General features: G+C 39.4%; 1 protein-coding gene across 2 annotated transcripts in view; it reads right to left on the bottom strand.

The window, feature by feature from the left end:
• The window catches only part of VEPH1 (ventricular zone expressed PH domain containing 1), a 228,603-nt gene that overhangs the window by 140,575 nt on the left and 67,808 nt on the right, over positions 1-20,220 (bottom strand). For both annotated transcript variants that reach the window (XM_080818061.1, XM_080818062.1), the window contains exon 6: positions 10,702-10,911. In XM_080818061.1, coding sequence (XP_080674187.1) covers positions 10,702-10,911 — 210 coding nt within the window. The remainder of the gene's footprint in view (positions 1-10,701; positions 10,912-20,220) is intronic.

Here is a 20,220-nt window from a genome sequence, read left to right on the forward strand (position 1 = left end):
AAGCAGAGAAGAGACAAGCCATTTCCCTGGTTGCTGTCTTCCCTACTTTCAGTCTGTTAGGCTTAAGCTTCAGTATCTCCAAATAAATGCAGTCAGAAAGTCTTGAGCAACACTGAGGAAGTAATACATTAATTAGATTGCTTGTATTTATTGACTGTTCACCATTTGCCAGACATTGTTCCATATAGCATAATTCATTAAATCCACACAAAAACCTATGAGGTGAATAATAGTGCTTTTCTCATTTTACAGAGGAGGAAACTGAGCCAAGAGAGGTAATCGAAGTTGCTGCTGTTAATATGATTCATTGAAATGTATCATCAAGCACTTACTATATGCCAGGCACTGTGCTAAAGGCTTTGTATGAATGATCTGGGTGTATGTGTTAATTTTAATTCCAGTATAGTTAACATACGGTGTTATATTAGCTTCAGGTGTGTAATATATTGATTCAGTAATTCTATACACTACTCAGTGCTCATCATAGTAAGTGTACTCATTAATCCCCAGTCACGGTTATGTGCTAGGAGCACTGCTTCACACTGATTTTGTCATTTCATCTTTACAACAGCACTATGAGTTTCATACAGTTACTTCCCCCATTTTATAGATAGGGAAATTGATATAAAGAGTACAAAAAAAAAAGGTAACTCTAAGTCAAAAAAATTGTTTAAAGATTCAGAAAGTTATCCAATAAAACTATCTAGGGAGATGTACCATAATCATATGAAATTTGAAGTTTTGGGAAGAAAATGTTATTACTTTGGGGTGCCTGAGTGGCTCAGTCAGTTAAGCATCTGCCTTTGGCTTCGGTCATGATCTCAGGGTTCTGGGATGGAATCCTGCCTTGGGCTCCCTGCTCAGTGGGGAGTCGGCTTCTCCCTCTGCTGCTCATGCTCTCTCTCTCAAATAAATAAATAAATAAAAGATCTTTTAAAAAATGTTATTACCTTAACTATTGTTATAACCCAGAACTTTCTGTAGGAAGAAAAAAAAAAACAGTGAAATGGTGAGAAAACATTCCTCTAACAGTCATATATTTTGAGATTTAAAAATCTGTGTAATGCTCCATGTCTGATAAACGGATATTGGGATGAACTCTGTGCCTTACATATTTTTAAGTTTCAATAATCCCAGCAATAGAAATTTCTGAAATAAAGTTCAAAAGTATAGGTATCTTTCATTTTTGAAATATGATTAGGTTCCAGGGAATCAGAGAAATACTTGTTTGGTCACTAGATGTGGACTAACAGGGATAGAAAATAAACACCCACCCACAAGATTTTCATCTTGAGAGGGTTCATTGGACCTTTTATTTACTTACAGACAGAAAAATTTTATATTTTTTATTTTATTATTAAGTTTTAATTTCAGTATAGTTAGCATACAGAGTTATATTAGTTGCAAATATTAGGTGTACAAAATAGTGATTCAACACTTCCATATATTAATCAGTGCTTATCAAGATAAGTGTACTCTTTCTTAATCCCCATCACCTATTTCCCCCATCCCCCCACCCACCTCCCCTCTGGTAACCATCAGTTTGTTCTCTGTAGTTAAATATCTGTTTTTTGGATTGTCTCCTTCTTCCTTTCTTCTTTGGTTTTGTTTCTTAAATTCATCCTATAAGTGAAATCACGGTCTTGGTCTTTCTCTGACTGACTTATTTCACTTAGCATTATACTCTTTAGATCCATCCGTGCTGCTGCAAATCACAAGATTTCATTCTTTTTTATGGCTGAGTAACATTCTATTATATTTATATATCCTATTTATTCTCTATCCACTCACCTATGGGGGGATACTTGGGCTGCTTCTATAATACGGCTATTATAAATGATGCTGCAATAACCATAGGGGGACACATATCTTTGAATCCATGTTTTCTAACCTTTGGGTAAATACCTATTACTGGATAACATAGTAGTTCTGTTTTTAACTTTTTGAGAAAACTCCAAACTGTTTTCCACAGTGGCTGTACCAGTTTGCTTTCCTACAACAGTACACAAGGGTTCCCCTTCCTCTACATTTTTGTCAACACTTGTTGTTTTGGGGGTATTGATTTTAGCCATACTAATAGTTGTGAGGTGGTGTCTCATTGTGGTTTGATTTGCTTTTCCCTGATAAGGAGAGATGTTGAGCATCTTTTCATGTGTCTGTTGGCCATCTGGATATCTTCTTTGGAGAAATGTCTGCTTATATCTTCTTCCCACTTTTATTGGATTACTTGGTTTGGGGTGTTGAGTTGTGCCAAGTTCTTTATATATTTTGGATACTAACTTTTTATCAAATATGTCATTTATAAATATCTTCTCCCATTCAGTAGTTTGCCCTTCAGTTTCATTCATGGTTTTCCTTGCTGTGCAGAAGCTTTTTATTTTGATGTAGTCCCAATAGTTTATCTTTGCTTTTGTTTCCCTGGTCTCAGGAGACATACCTAGAAAAATGTTGCTACAGCCAATGCCAAAGAAATTACTGCCTGTGCTCTCTTTTAGGATTTTATCATTTCAGGTCTCACATTTAGGTCCTGAAAACATTTTGAATTTTTTTGTGTATGGTTTAAGAAAATGGTCCAGTTTCATTCTTTTCCATGTATGTCTGGTTTTCCCATTTATGGATGAGACTGTCTTTTTCCCATTGCATCTTCTTGCCTCTTTTGTTAAAGATTCATTGACCATATAAATGTAAGTTTCTATCTGGGCTCTCTATTCTTTTCCATTGATCTATGTCTCTTTTTGTGCCAGTAACATACTATTTTGATTACTGTAGCCTTGTAGTGTATCTTGAAGCCTGGGATTACGATATCTTCAGTTTTGTTCTTCTTTTTGAAGACTGCTTTCTCTATTCAGGGTCTTTTGTGGTTCCATACCAATTTTAGGATTATTTGTTCTAGTTATGTGAACAATGCTATTGATATTTTAATAGGAATGGCATTAATTCTGTAGACTACTTTGGGTAGTATGGACTTTTTAACAATATTTGTTCTTATAATCCATGAATATAGAATATCTTTCCATGTCTTTGTCTCATCTTTAATTTCTTTCATCAGTGTTTCATGGTTTTCAGAGTACAGGTCTTTCCCCTCCTTGGTTAAGTTTATTCCCATGTATTTTATTATTTTTCAAGCAACTGTAAATGGAATTGTTTTTGCAGTTTCTCTACCACTTCATTATTAGTGTACAGAAATGCAACAGATTTCTGCACATTGTATCCTATGACTTTATTGAATTCATTTATCAGTTCCAGTATTTTTTTGCTGGAGTCTTTAAGGTTTTTTATATATAATATCATGTCATCTGCAATAGTGAAAGTTTTACTTTTTTTTTGACCAAATTAGGTGTCTTTCATTTCTTTTTTTAAAAAAGATTTATTTATTTAATTTAGAGAGTGGGGAGGGGCAGAGGGAGAGGGAGAAGAGAATCTCAAGCAGACTCCCCACTGAGCATGGAGCCTGATGCGGGGCTTGATCTCACAACCTTGGTAACATGACCTAAGCTGAAACTAAAAATAAAATGCTCAGCCAACTGAGCCACCCAGATGCCCCATTTTCTTTCTATTCCTTATCTGATGGCTGTAGCTATGACTTCCAGTACCACGTTGAATGAAGGTGGTGGGAGGGGAGATTCTTGTCTTATTCCTGATCTGAGGGGAAAAGCTCTCTGTGTTTCATCATTGAGTATGATGATGTTTACTGTGGACTCTTCATACATGGCCTTGATTATTTTGAGGTATGTTCCCTCTAAACCTACCTGATTGAAAGTTTTTATCATGAATGGATGTTGTACCTTGTCAAATGTTTTTTCTGCATCTACTGAAATGATCCTAAAGTTTTTATTCTTTCTCCTGATGATATGATGTACCACTTTGATTGATTTATGAATATTGAACCACCCTTGGATCCCAGGAATAAATCTTACTTGATGGTGGTGCATTATTTTTTTTAATATACTGTTGGATTCAGTTTGCTAGTATTATGTTGAGGATTTTGCATCTATATTCATCAGAGATATTGGCCTTTTGTTTTCTTTTTTTTTTTTTTTTTTTTTTTGTAGTTTCTTTCTCTGGGTTTGGTATCAGGGTAATGCCAGCCTCATAAAATGAATTTGGAAGCTTTTCATTGAAAGCCACTGTCCCTTGTTGATTTTCTGTTTGGATGATCTGTCCATTGATGTAAGTGGGGTGTCAAAGTCCCCTACTATTATTGTGTTCCTTTCTATTATCTCCTTCATGTTTATTAATAGCTGTATTTGAATCCTCCCATGTTGGGTGAATAAATATTTATAATTGTTATATCTTCTTGTTGGAATGTTCCAGTTAGGACTTTAGAGTATCTTTCTTCATCTTTTATTATAATCTTTGTCTTAAGGTCTATTTTTTCTGACATAAGTATTGCTACCCTGGCTTTTTTTTAAACTTTCATTTGCATAATAAGTGTTTTTTCATCCCTTCACCTTCAATCTGCTTGTGTCTCTAGTTCTGAAATGAGTCACTTGTAGGCAGCATATAGATGAGTCTTGCTTTTTTATACATTCTATCACCATCTGTCTTTTGATTGGAGTAGTTAGTCCATTTACATTCAAGTAATTATTGATAAGTATATGGTTACTGCCATTTTGTTGCTTGCTTTATAGTTGTTTTTGTAATTCTTCTCTGTTCCTTTCTTCTCCTGTTCTCTTCTCTCATGGTTTGCTGGCTTTCTTTAGTGATATATTTGGATTCCTTGCTCTTTATTTTTTGCATATCTATTACTGGTGTTTGATTTGTGGTAACCATTAGGTTTGTATATAACATCCTCTGCATAGAGCAGTCTATATTACCTTGATGTCACTGAAGTTTGAACTCATTCTTTATTTCTCTCCCCCTCTCCAATGTTTTAGGTATCTGAAATACCATGCATCTTTTTATTTTGTGAATCCCTTGACTGATTTTTATAGATATACTTAATTTTACTGCTTTTGTGCTTTCTACTTTTCTTACTCCTGTTTATGGTCTTTCCTTCCCACTCAAACTGCTTTTAACATTTCCTGTAGGGCTGGTTTAGTGGTCATAAATTCCTTTAACCTTCTTTGTCTGGGAAGCTCTTTATCTCTTCCTCTACTCTGAATGATAGGTTTGCTGAATAAAGTACTCTTGGCTGCAGATTTTTTCCCTTTCAGCACTTTGAGTATATCATGCCACCCTCTTCTGGTCTGCAGAATTTCTGCTGAGACATCCACTGATATAGCTTTATGGGGTTTCTCTTGTATGTAACTCTTTTATTTTCTCTTGTTACTTTTAAGATTCTTTATTACTACTTTTTATCATTTTAATTACTTACTATGTGTCTTGGTGTGGGCCTCTTTGGGGTGATTTTGTCAGGGGCTCTCTGTGCCTCTTGGATGTGGATTCTGTTCCTTAGATTCAGGAACTTGTCAGCTATTCTGCCCTCTTTTCTCTTTCTTCTCCTTCTGGAATCTTTATAATGTGACTGTTATTATGCCTGATGCTGACACTGCGTTCTCTAAGTCTATTTTCAGTCTATATTATTTTTTTTCTCTCTCTCCTGTTCAGCTTGATTGCTTTCCATTACTCTCTCCTCCAGGTCACTTATCCGTTCTTATGCTTCCTCTAGTCTAGTATTTATTTCCTCTTGTATTTTTAAAAATTTCAATTACTTAGATTTCATCTGTAATTGGTTCTTTTTTATGTATTCCATCTCTCTGTTAAGCATCTCAGTGAGGTCCTCCACTCTCTTCTCAGGTCCATTGAGTATCACTACGATCATTACTTTAAATTCTTTCTCAGGCATATTGCTTACCTCTGTTTTGTTTAGTTCTCTTGCTTTGATTTAGTCCCGTTCTTTCATTTGGGACATATTCCTCTATTTCTTCATTTTGTCTAACTCTCTGTGTCTGTTTCTGTGTGTTAGGAAAGTCAGCTACATCTCTTGTTCTTGGAAGTAGTGGCCTTATGAAGAAGAGTTTCTGTAGTGCCCTGCAGGGCACTGTCCCCTGTTCACCAGAACCTGGTGCTTTAAGAGTGCCTCCTGTGTGTATTGTGTGTGCCCTACTGTTGTGCTGGAGCCACCTTTGCTTTAAGCCCAGTGATTTGTAATGGCTCTCTTTTTCTGTTGTGGGCAGGGTTTGGTCCCTGTGTGGTTATTAGGTCAGGTTAGGGCCTCCTTGGTCTTGCATTGAGTCAATCAAGTGTTGTCCAGAAATGTGGTAGCTGGCACCAAACTGCTAGGCACTTTGGGGTTGGATTCTTAGGAGCTGCTATTGTCTCCTAAGGTCTCCACTGCAATGTTTTCATTGGAGAAAGACAAAAGGACCTGTGCATTTTGGCTAATGTGAAGACACATCTAATATAGTAATATTTCTTTTTTAATATTTTATTTATTTGAAAGAGAATGAATGAGAGAGAGCATGAGAGAGGAGAAGGTCAGAGGGAGAAGCAGACTCCCCAAGGAGCTGGGAGCCCAATGCGGGACTCGATCCTGGAAGTCCGGGATCGTGACCTGAGCCGAAGGCAGTCGCTCAACCAACTGAGCCACCCAGGCGCCCCAATATAGTACTGAGCATCCCACATAATTGGGGTGAATCCTGGCATGACAGAAACAATTTGTTTCCCTTATTTGATAGTGCCAAGGAAAGAGCACCTCAGGGACAACAATGCATCATTGCCCCAGAAGCATGTTTCTCTCGCCTATGGTCCTTCCTTTTTATTCTCCATCCAGTAGATGTGCTTTGGGTGTCAGCACAAACCTGAAAATGGTTCATGAGGCACTCTGTTGCCTCCTATAGTGACACAAGCACCATACAGCTATTAAATTCAGTTTCCTTTAAATTTGGGTGAAAAAAAGATCCCTGAGGTCATTTGAGAGATAGAGAGAATAACGATCTGTAGGGTTTTAGTTTTTGGTTTATATACACAACTCTCCCTGCTGTTTGCAATGCAGATGGAAACACCGTTACATTGCTCTCAAGGTGCTGATAACAGTGTGCCCACCCACATGGGCCCTGATATGAAAGACAGGCACATCTGGTCTGGTTATCTATATCCAGGCCTTGCAGTTCTCATTCCCGGCCTCATGCAAGCACAGAAGTTGAGGCATAAGTTGATTAATAATTCATGCAATTGATTCCAGGCTAGCTCTACTCCACAACTCTCCCTGGCCTGATGACTACATACTCCCAGGAGTATCACCTATTTCTTAAGGATCTAACAGTTCAGTTTTCTGGAGGCCAGGCAATAAGGGAGGGATGGAACAGTATGCTCCAGTCAGTCACAGATTATGCATTTCAAAGTTGGAGGAAGATCCTTAAAGTTGGATTTACTTTTCTGCATTTCTAAAATCATTTAAATCCTAGCAATGTCATCATCTGATACTTGAAAACCCTGAATACATCTGGAAATCCTATGGTGCAAGGAGAAAAATTTCTAAATGAAGTCAATTTTTAGACAGGACAGGATGAGAGAGAGGACTAGGACCTGAGGTAACTAGGGTCCCATGGCTGTCTTATCATTAATACTCTAAATATTTCCATGTCTCATATATTCCCATGTCTCTTTATCTCACTACAGACCAAGTTCTCCATTCAAAAAATGGTGTTTTTTTTGTTTTGTTTTGTGTGTGTGTGCGTGTGTGTTTTGTTTTGTTTTGTTTTTTTTTTTTTTTTGAGGCAAAATTCCTGCTACTCCCTCCTTACTGCAATTCCCTTCTCCATAGGTGTCCAGGACTCTAACTTCTGCCCTCAGGACCACCTGGCAATGTACTTCAGTAACTTCATGTTTCCTTTTAGAATGAGTTGGGTAGGAATACACATACATATATATCTTTCTTGCTGGTTTTTGTCTTTGGGAAATGGTTCCTTGAGATTTTTAGAAAGTTGAACAGGTTCACCAAATGAACCCATTAAGAGCTGCTTAGACTACTACACGTGTTCTTGAGACATCCAAACTTTATCATTCTTTAAAGTCAAAAGAAGAGTTTCTAATGGTGTTATTTTAGGGGTTATAAACAAATAAAAAGAGCATTATTTCTCAGTAAAGGAGCCATACTGACATTTATAGGTGATTTGGTCAGGCTGACCTTAAATGAAATAGAATAATGAAATGAAGACTATCAGAGCAGAAGGGAGGTAAACCTGTGCAAGGATGTTATTTTTGAGGAGAGAAAACAGACTCTGACTTGACAAGCTGCAACAGAGGCATTATTTGCCCTCTATCATTATTTCCACCCTTCTCTCTTCATATGTAACCACCTGAATTCAGACTACCTGTTCCAGCCTCCCTTGCAGCTAGGTATGGTCACATGCAACTTTGTTCTATGTAGCCAGTGGGATATGAATAGTAGGTTGTATTTGACTATCTGGAAGATAGTCTTCTTTCTTTCCTTTCACCTCCTTGATGGCTGAAATACTGACCTGATGGGTAAGGATAAATAACCACCCTGGACTGTGACACAGAAGTTATGTGTTCTCTGGTGTGCTCAAGGGTGGGTGTCTGAAACATGAATTTCTAGACAGACTGCTTCCAAGACTTTTTTTAAGTGTGAGTGAAATAAATGACTGTCTTTGTTTAAGCCACTATTGTGTTGAATTTTTGTGTTACTCTCAACCATACTTAATCTAAACTGCTTGTATCAGTAGTCTGGGCAAGTTTTAATTGATTGACATAGCTTGATGGAGGAAAGAGAAAGAGTGATGGAGAAGACCTGATTGTAAATCTAAGATAGAATATGCTTTAAATATTTTATATCAAGGGATCTCAAATACTGATCCTGACAGCTGCATCAGAATTACTCCTATAAATCCAGATTCCTGGGTCCCCTTCCTGGAGATTCTGATTTAGTAGATTTTCTATGAGTCTCATGAACTTATATTATTTAAAAACTCCCCATGCAATCCTGATATCTAGGTATATTTGGAAGGTATTTGATCTAGAATTGTTCTTTGTTGGGAAGGTGAGTCAGAACCACCAGAAAAAAATTTTCTCCCTCAAACACAGATGTCCTCATGGACATATGAGAATGCGAGATTGAGGGGAGTGGGAGGGACAAATATTTTGATACTCTGAATTCTGAAATAAGTGATTCTTCAGGCTCTTTGGATCTCCTCTCCTTTTCTCTGCATCACACAAATGTGTGTCACACAAATGTCACCCTCACAGGCAACTCTCTGTCAGGTTAGCCTTAGTTCAGGTAAACCTACAGTGGCATAACTGTATGTGGCTAGTTTTGGTTTTTTTTTTTTTAACCAGATTACATTTTCTGTGGGAAGTTCATTCACTTACAGTGTGCATTACAATACATTAATGAATCATAAGTGTATTTGTGATGAAAAGAACTACCATTAAAGTGCAGGAAGAGTTTTAAAGATTCCAGGGCCTCACACATCAGAGGTTGAATTTTTTGGTACCTACAAAAATCTGCAAGGTCAGCAGATTCAGTTGAACAGCTGTCAGCTGAAGTTGTTCTAAAAGCACTTGGGTACACCAGTGGGTTCTTCTGGCAGCAAAGGTGACAGGCACGGCAAAGTGTTACCAGAAAGCAGATCATGGCAGGTGTGAGACATTCCCGACACCAGTGGATAGGACAGGATTATATTAAGCAGCATGTCCACACCAAAGTAATCCTTTTACAAGATCCCCCCTCATGTTGACAGTTACAAGCTGCTTGACCGCTCTGCTCTCCCACCTTTTTCTGGGAAGCTAGAGAAAGTTCCTCCACCAGAAAGAAGCCTCTCATTCACTAGGCCATGTGCAAATCTCAACAGAAATAAAATAAAACAGAACCAAAGGTCCATTCTAAGACAAACTTGGAAAAGAGTGCCAAGGATAGCAAAGATCTAACTCCAGCTGGGTCACCAACTGACCCAGTCTCAGTTTGGGTAAGCCACTCAATTTATCTAGTTTTTAGAATTGAGGGACTGAACTTGATGAACCGTGAATTCCCTTTTAAGAGTTGTACAATTTTATATCTATCTTATAGGAAACTGTATTATATGTAAGTGGGTGAAAGTAAAAGCTTCCTTCTATCAATTATATATTTACTTTAATTTTAAAAAGATAAAAATCCTAAATCCTAATGTAAAATCATCAGACAGACATGCATGTATGCATACCCTTCAGAACCTAAATTTCTGGAAATGGTTTCTCAGTCGCCTAATCCCCACAAATTGATGGCATCCTGCTGTTCCTGCCAAAAGATTCTATTATGCAAATATTTAGGCTAGGCCTTTTAAACATGCACAGATGTTTATTTCACTCTTCCAAGTAACATCATCCAGAGGGCTGGATACTGAATTCAGGCATTTATTGACAGTATAGCTATGGGATCTTATTAATAGTATGTCTGAGACCTAACCTTATGTTTTCTGATGGTTTTCTCTTTGAGCAAAACTGCAACCAGAAATAAGACACAACCCTTTTATTGGTTATTGTTATTACAAAGTGGTCTTGAGTCTGTCCTAGTGCTTTCTCCATTTTAGTCCTTCCCCTTCCCTAGGTGACACTCCGGCAATGAGATCCTTACTTCCTGAACCTTCCACCTAGCCCTGCTAAAATGCGCCCTTGATCCAAAGACCACTGCCCATGCAAAAGGTTTTAAAAGAGAAATGGGAACTCTGATAAGTTCCAGGACAAATTTGGAGGTCCAACAGCCCCAATGGATGAAGCAGCAATGGAATTTAGGGAAACAGAGAGAAAAAAAGCCAAACTTACTTCATCCACATGCCCCACAGCTCCATAGATTCTCGCCATTTGTCCAATGAGGTAGGGGAATCTCTCACCAATCTCTTTCAGCATTGGAAGAAAACCATTCAAAGCCACAGGTTCGTAGCCTGCTATCTCTATGAGGATGTTTAGGATGACATCATTATGGGTCGAATCTTTCAAATGCCCAATTAGGAAAGGAATACATTTCTGAGCCACCTACAAAAAGGAAAGAGAGGAGAAGAAAGAGAAACACGGAGGAAAATTAATTAAATCAGAATCAATCTAATATTTTTTGCATGAAATCTAAAGTCAGCACATTCTGGGATTATTGCCCTCATTGCAACTCAAACACATCCCCCACATCTGGAATTTAAAATTTATGATAAAGTTTCAGAGGATTCAGTTTCTTTTCATCTGTGCTGTGCTATTGGAGAGTAAAGTTTACAAAAATGTTTAGATACTGCTATTCATAAATCAAGATTTGATGTGTTATGTCCTCACCAGGAATATTACATTTCCTCCAACCCACCATGAGAACTATAATTTAAAGGACAATATGGTATAAGTATGTCAAAGATCCTTGATGACTTTAATGAACGTCTTCAAGTTGGAGAAGTATGCCTTGGAAATATTTAATAATAAAAATAAGGAAGCAGGAAAGAGCTTTAACATTTTCTTCAATTTTCCATTTTGATCACAAAAATGTACTAAGATAAAAAAGACTACAAAGGTAAAATAATTTCTACCATATTCCTGATACCCTAATGTTGCTTTCTTGACTTGGAATGCTTTTGTGAATATAAAAATGCAATAATTCATATTAAAGAAAATGTGACTTTTTGTGGAATAAAGTCACTATGTTAATACACAGACACATTGCATGCTGACAATTTAATGAATTGTTTTGTCTGTTAAAATAAAATAATTAGAAAGGATAACCTGTGGAAAACTGAACAATAAAGAAAAAACCATTTGCCCATCCCTATTTCTACTACGTTGATTTTTGTTTGATGTTGGTTTACTCTTTTGGTTTGTTACTTTTTTTTGGTAAGGTCAACTTGAAATGTAGCTTCCAGTATTAAAACAGAATCTGATACTCAGGTTGGCCTGCTAAATTTATAATTCACCTCCTGCCAAAAACCTACTTCCCCCACGTCCCTCTCTAGCTAGCTCTAAGTATCTCTTTTCTCCATAAATGGCACCATTATCTGCCTGGCTACTCAAGTCAGAAATCTGGGAGTCACTTTTGACAGCTGTTTCTCCCTCATCAGAGCCTCATCCAAGCAACCACCAAGTGGTTCATTCCACCTGGGAGTCACTTTGACAGCTGTTTCTCCCTCATCAGAGCCTCATCCAAGCAACCACCAAGTGGTTCATTCCACCTCCCAGGTATCTCACAGATCTCTCCACGTCCCTTCATTTTCATTCATGTCTCCACTCACTCATTCACAAATATTTATTGAATCCTCCCTATTTGCAAGGTAGTGTTCCAGGGGCCAGTGTTACGACTGCTAATAAGTCTGACTTTGTGGAATACTTCACTGTCTAGTAAAGAAGACATTCCATAAAACAAATAATTACAAAGGAAATGCATAATCATAAATTCTAATTAAGTGCCATACAGGGAAAATTCAAGGTGCTGTGAGACCTGTGAGACATGTCCTGGGGACCGCATTCAGGCTGGGGTCAGGGAAGTACTGTCAGCCGGTATCTCTAAGCTGAAACCACTGACCCCCTCATCCTGAACCTGCATTACTCCAACAGGTTTCTAACTATTCTCTCTGTCTTCAGTCTCATCCACCCAATTTCTTTTCTGCTTTGTGGCCACAATGGTAACCCTTCCCCTGCTTAACATACTTCACTAATTTGACATTGCTCTCCAGATAGAGATTTAACATACCTTTTCTGAACTGATGACGATCTATTTTTCTACACTTATCTTACCTATTCTACCCTCCCCCATCTACACCCTATCACGTATCATACTTCAACCATGTTGATTTTTTAAAAATTTTTTCTTGACCTGCTAAGTTTTCTCTTGCATCTAGTATTTAACTCATGTGATCGACTCTGCCTATAATTCTTATTATTCTATTTTGCTTGACACTCCTCATTCTTGAGGCTACGGACGAGCTGCTGTTTCCTTTAAAAGCCTTCCTCCACTCCCTTCACTCCCCATTCAGTCCAGTGTCTTGGCTGAGGCCCCTATTATACCCTAAATGGCTCCCAACAAACCCTTCTCATGCTTTCTTCATATTGCTGCTCTAGTTGTCTGCTTTGCAGGCTGGATTAAAAACTCTACAAGGTCAAGACTCAATTCTAATTTGTATTCCATTGCACACCCAAAGTCTAGCACAAAGCCTTGCCAGAAAATGAGGCAATAAATATTTGAGGCACAAATCAAAGGAAGACAAGTGTAAATGATTTTATAGGGTAGCATTTGAATAACCTCCACACTCTACCCCATAGTGTTGAACAGTTGCACATAATGTTTAACATACATATTGTCACATGTTATATACAACATAACTAATAGGGACATAAAAAAGACATTTTGAAGTGACTAAAATTATCCTACATACAAATTTAAACTTGATACTCATAGCCAGTACTTGCTAAGTAAGGGCCAGGGCTAGTTTCTGGTATATGGCACATAGGAACACACAGTTCCGTAAATGCTGCCTGTGCATTTGGAAGCTATTGTATGTCCTTCAGGAGAAACCATGAGAGATCCCTGGCATATGAGGCAGAAGTGTCAGCCAGCTGCTCTGGGTCAGGGCACCATACTTAACCTGAGTCTTTTAGGAATGGAAAATGCTTACACACTTCCTGCCCCATTCTATAAAATTCCATTTCCTAGTCCTTACACTTCATGTCCTATTCCTGGAACATGAAGGTCTCTGTGACACATGCTTCTAGTCATGCCAATTTTATTTAAACTCTAGCCATACATCCCAAGCCATGCAAGAAAATACTGTATTCATTGTCCCATAAAGGAAAAAAAAAAACAAAAGGAAAAACAAGCAAGCTAGCTAGCTAGCTAGCTGGCTCATGGCGAATATATATGTTTAGGCAGAGTTGAACCCATAGAAGCAAAGAGAAGAGAAACCTTGAATAGCATAAACAAATAATTTTACCAGTTAAACAAAAGTTGATTATTTTGCCATTTCCTGATAGCCCAAAGCTTATTATGATGGTGATAGAGAGGATAGATATTTCTTGAAGTTTATCACACATATGAAAAGCAAGTGGTACTTTGGGCTTTAGATAGATTATTCTTGGATAAGAAGGAATTTTATTTTCTAAACACAAGGCATTTCCTTAGGCTGCTTTCTTTCATGCTGCTTCACTTGGGGCTGCTTCACATCTCCAGAGAAAGCTTTGTCATCACTGAGAGCAGAGTAGCCACTAAGACAGCATCGATGGCTGGAGAAGAGCAAGCCGACATGGCCTTTGTTCAGGCCATAAACCTCATGGCACAGACCTCTGAAAGAGCTTCCCAACTGACCTCCTGGCCTCAAATCTCTCTTCCTTCTATTCTGCTGTCATTGTCCCAAAACTCCATTAGAATCATGTCAAGACTTCAAAGATTTCTCATGGCCTACAGCTGGAATCCCAATGCCATGGTATTCACTGATGGGCATATCTACTGCCTCTTCCACCATGAACTCTGACCCAGAGACATGCCACTGATCACCCACAGCTGGCCCGAACACAGAGAGAACACTTATGCTTTCAAAGCCCATCTCAAATGGCTCTACTTCTGGGAACCATTCTCCACAGCCCACTCGAACACATGCAGGACCAGGGATTAGAAGACAAATAAAGGTCGTCACACCACACACTCAAATACTCAGCAGCTACTCCTCCACCTGACACATATACCTTTATAACAATCTAGGAGGCCTGATTTGAATTTGGAAGTTTTGGCCTGGGTATAGGGACCTGAGAGAAATGACCCCTAGACCGCACTTCTTGTCCCTCTTCTCTCCTTCTCCCCCAGCTTTGCCCTGCAAGGAGTCTTGTATGCATGTATGTGAATACCCCAGCCCACATATGCAAGCTCATCTGGGACACGCCTCAGGCCTGTGGGGTCACACCGTCAGCATGGCCTGTCCTTGGGAGAACAGATCCGGGGACCAGGCCTGATGAAGTCCTGGAAGCAGGAAGGAGATGATACATAGGAAAGGATTTCCAAGGTCCCAGTTACCTGGACTGCATTTAATAGGCGATGGAATGCATGGAAATTGGGAGAACATGCAGATGAGGCTCAGATCAGGACCTTCTAAAGGAAGTATTTTTAAAGATAGGCACCTATCTCTGACTTGTCCACTCCTTCCAGGGCAGACTTAATCACTGTCTTTTTTGTGCTCCCAGAGCAGGCTGCTGACAGATTTAGCATCTTGTCATTGACCTCAAGTTTTGTCGTTGCATCTCATCACCCCAGGCCATGGGGACCTTGAGGGTAGGGCCATCTGAACACATAGCACCATAACTTAATTGGCAACAAATGACTCTTCAATTCTTATGCATAGAATAAAAGGTAGAACTATTGTGTGTGTGTACATGTGTGTACATGTGTGATTATGTACTCCCTCTTAAATTGGTCCTCAGGCTCAATTTTATCTTCTAATTAATTTGGCCAGCATTAACAATCTAGTACTCTCCCAAACTCTGTAATAACTGTCATTCATCCTTTGCTAATCACTCTTACCGTACTGACAAAATATATATTCTTAAAATGATGGTTCTGCTCCCAAGACTGTTGTAGAACAGACTATATATTCCATCACTCCATCTTCTTAATGTTCTGCAAATAGCTTCTTATTTTAAATAAATACCAAAAGTGACCTCTGAGTATTGTCAGCCAGATGATGCTGGGGTAGGTGCTGCAGGATTAGGTACGTGAACAGGAATGCTCAAAGCTGTTGAGGGAAAGTCCAAGAAAATGACTCTCTCCTCTAGGAGCCAGACCACAAAAACAGTTCCTCTGGGTTTGGACATTAATCAACAGAGGGCTGACATTGCTATTTTCTGCCACTCATCTCTGTATGGTTGGGGCTAGAGGCCCAAATCCTGGGGATAATAACAGATGGGCTCTTATGTGTTACTAAATTCTCTTTCTTTTGTTGGCTAGATTACAGCATGGCTTATGGCAGCCAAGAATACAGACTTAGTCCCTAAAGGCCACTTGGAAAACTGACCACCCAGCCTTTTCTTATAAATGGACCCTGAGGATTCTCTGGAGGTTCCAGCCTGAATCACCAGCCAGGAACTCCCTCCCTCCAGCTAGAAATAGTTTCCTGAAAGAGGGATACCCAGAAGACAGAGATGGAGGAAGGGAACCCACCTGCCTGGCTGGCCACAACATCCACCCTTACCCCTGCCCTGCTTCTTTTTTGCCCACTGTCTATTTAAGGAATGTGAGAGAGAGAAGGTGACTCCGGCACTTCTCTGGCTCACTGCCTGCACACCTCAGTAATCAAGTGTGAGCTCCCAAAGAGCTGTGTGATAAGCCATAGGAGGCTGGTGGGGGCTGTTTTAACATGAAGGGGAGTGCTAATGGGAAACAAAAGTTTGGGTCTTTCCCCTGCTCTAACTTCTTCCCCCATTAGGGCCTGGCACAGGTAGGGTCCATTCACATTGCTGTGGATTTCCTAAACCCTTTCTTCTTCATTCTGGGATTCATACTCAGCACTCACAATGCCTACGGGACTCTGCTTTCACTCTCTCCTCCTCCTCATTCAGTCTTCCTTATTCCTTCTTCTCCTGTCTAGCTCACCTTTCTGACTGCTATTGTCTACTGTGCCCTCTGGAATTCCCATCTGCTTCATAAGCCATCAGCCTATTTCCAGGTGTTGAGGCCAAAAGATCACAACAGCTAGAATTAGACTGGGTTTACAATGTAGCCCAGCCTTAAACCTATGGATTTAGGAAAGTTATCTAACCAGTGACAGCCACAGATCTTCTGTAAGTGGCAGTCTCAAGGAGGGCAGCATGACTGTAATGAACAGTGGAAGAAACAGGCACTGCCCATATAAAAATTAGAGGGGCTGGTAAAGAAGAAGAGATTGTGAAAAGCCACTTCACTGTCACTCCTTTGTACCACCACAGTTGTTAACCTCTCCAAACTTTGACTTTTCTGTTGACCAAAGGAAAAGTTGTTGTGGCGAATAAGTGAGATAATGTTGTAAAACACCTACACAGTGTCCAGAACTTGACATTAGTTCAACAACTATTAGTGCCCCTTGTTTACCCTCCTCTGCTTCCTGTAACCAGCTGGGAACCCTACAGGAACACCTTGGAGAGGTTCCAGACCACCACAATAGAGTGAACGGCCCAATAAAGAGATTCAAATGAATTTTTTTGCTTTCCCAGCACATATAAAATTTATGTTTATACTCTACTGTAGTCTATTAAGTGTGCAATAGCATTATGTCTAAAAAATGTATATACCTTAGGGACGCCTGGGTGGCTCAGTTGGTTAAGCAGCTGCCTTCGGCTCAGGTCATGATCCCAGCGTCCTGGGATCGAGTCCCACATCGGGCTCCTTGCTCCGCAGGGAGCCTGCTTCTCCCTCTGCCTCTGCCTACCACTCTGTCTGCCTGTGCTCGCTCTCTCTCTCTCTCTAACAAATAAATAAATTAAAAAAAAAAAAAAATTAAAAAAAAAATGTATATACCTTAGTTAAAATACATTGTTTAAAAATGCTAACCATCATCTGAGCTTTCGGCGAATTGTAATCTTTTTGCTGGCAGAGGGTCTTGTCTTTATGTTGACGGCTGCTGACTGATCAGGGTGATGGCTGTTGAAGGCTGGCAATTTCTTAAAATAAGAATTTCTTATTTCTGTGGCAATTTCTTAAAATAAGACAGCAATGAAATTCACCACATCGACTGACTCTTCCTTTCACAAATGATTTCTCTACAGCATGAAATATTATTTGATAGCATTTTACCCACAGTAGAACTGCTTTCAAAACTGGAGTCAAACCTCTCAATCATGCTGCTGCTTTATCAACCAAGTGTATGTAAGATTCTAAATCCTTTGTTGTCATTTCAACAGTCTCCACAGCGTCTTCACTGGGAGTGGATTCCAGCTCAAGAAACCACTTCCTTTGCTCCTCCAAAAGAAGCATGTCTTCATATCTTAAAAAGTTGTATCACGAAATTGTAGCAATTCAGTCTCATTTTTAGGTTCCTGTTTAATTCTAGTTCTCATGTTTTTTTGCCGTATCTGCAGTTACTTCCTCCAGGGAAGTCATGAATCCCTCAAAGTCATCCATGAAGGTTGGAATCAACTTCTTCCAAACTCCTGTTCACGTTAATATTTTGACCTCCTCTCATGAACCATGAATGTTCTTACTGATGTCTACAATGGTAACTCCTTTCCAGAAGGTTTTCGGTTTACTTTGCCCAGATCCATCAGGGGAATCACTATGTATGGCAGCTACAGTCTTATGAAGTATATTTCTTAAGTAGTAGTACTTCAAAGTTCAAATCCACTCATTGATCCACTCATGTTAGCAGGCATGAAAACATTGATTTCATAGTACACGTCCATCAGAGCTCTTGGGTGACCACATGAATGGTCAATGAGCCATCATATTTTGAAAGGAATCTCTCTCTTTCTCTTCCTTTTTCTGAGCTGCAAGTCTCAACAGTAGGCTTAAAATATTTAGTAAACCATGTTGTAAACAGATTCCAGCTTTTGACCTATGTCAGCTTTTGGCATGCCTTCCTCATTAAGCTAATTCATGCCTAGTTTTTTATTTAAAGTGAGAGAGCTGTTACTCCTCCTTTCACCTGAACACTTAGAGGCTTTTCTAGGGTTCTTAGGTGGCCTAATTTCAATTGTGTCTCAGGGAATGGGAGAGCCCTGGGATAGGGAGATAGATGGGGAATGGAGGGTTAATGGGGCAGTCAAAACACACACATTTATCTATGAAGTTTGCATCCCTATGGGTGCAGTTTGGGGTACCCCAAAATAATTACAATAGTATCATTAAAGATTACTGATTACAGATCACCATAACAAATATAATAATAATGAAGATGCTTGAATCATTGCAAGAATTATGAAAATGTGACACAGAGACTCAAAGTAAACAAGTGCTATTGGAAAAATTGTAACCACAGCCTTGCTTGATGCAGGGTGGCCACAAAACTTTAATTTGTAAAAAATACAATAGCTGCAAAGTGCAGTGAATTGAACTTGGTTATTTCCCCAGACAAGGAGAAAGAAGAAGGTTGGGGATCAGAGTCCTAGATCTGTCACTTACTTCTTACTACCTGTGTGATGGGGGCAAGTTAACCTCCCAGAACATCCATTTTGACTGGTGAAGAATAGAGAAAAAAAAATAACACATCATAGAGTTATTGGTAGGAGTAAATTAAATTGGTAGGATTAGAGGTGTCTGGGTGGCTGAGTCGAGAAGTGTCTGCCTTTGGCTCAGGTCATGATCCCAGCATCCTGGGATCGAGCCCTGTATTGGTCTCCCTGCTTAGAGAGAAGACTGCTTCTCCCTCTCCCACTCTCCTGCATTTGTATTCCCTCTCTTGCTATCTCTCTCTGTCACAAATAAATAATATCTTAAAATTAAAATAAATAAATAAATAAATAAATAGGTAGGATTAGATGATTGGTAGGATTAGATGCTAAAAAAAAAGAAGTCCTTTGTGAATGATAAGGTCCTCTGCAAATTTAGGCACTAATACTAACTCATCTGTGTTAAGAAATATTCATGAAGTGACTTCTGTGTGCCAGGTACTATGTAAGGCCTCAGGCACATAGTGGTGAACAAAGTGGTCTTCATGTCTCCAGCATTTGCATCACAGCCAAGGTGGCCCAGAGAGAGTCCAGTAGAGACAGATTCATTACAGTGTGAAATTTGCTACGGCAGAGATGTGGGGAAGGAAGGAGTCAGAAGATTCCTGGCAAAAACCGATATAGAAGTACTTGTCTAAGGACCAGGAATAGTCAGCCCAGAAAGAGTAGTAGTGGTGAGGAGGGAAGAACATTCCAGAAGAACACAGCATGTATATACAAACTCAGTGCACTGAGAGGAGAGTGTCCAACCATGGGTGTTTAGGACCCCGTAATTGTTCAAGGTGCTGGGAGTTAAAGAGGCCCCATCAGAACAGACAGTGGTCAGGGGCCTGATTATAAATGTCTTTTTCTGTGTCTCAGTCACAGAGGAGCTATAACCAGGTGTCTGATGAGACCTCTTTGAATGAGACCCATGGTGCTACTATTACTCTTGGATCCCATCATTTTAGGTTGGAAGACCCCAAGTCTTTTCCCTTCCCCTTCCTATAAGTGAGCCTCCTGCTGGTTTCATCTATGTTTATGTCCAGCCTTTAGCCCATGGGAAATAAATTGAATTAAGTGACTCTCCCTAGATCCCCCTTGAATTTTTATTGACCCTGCCTTTCCAAAAACTATGTTTTGCTCTTGCTTGCAGGCTGCAAATAAAATGGCATGCCAGCTGGCTCCTTTATGAAACTAAGTTTGGTGTTCTGGTCA

Source organism: Martes martes (assembly GCF_963455335.1).
Source record: "Martes martes genome assembly, chromosome: 1".
Classification (NCBI taxonomy): Eukaryota; Metazoa; Chordata; class Mammalia; order Carnivora; family Mustelidae; genus Martes; species Martes martes.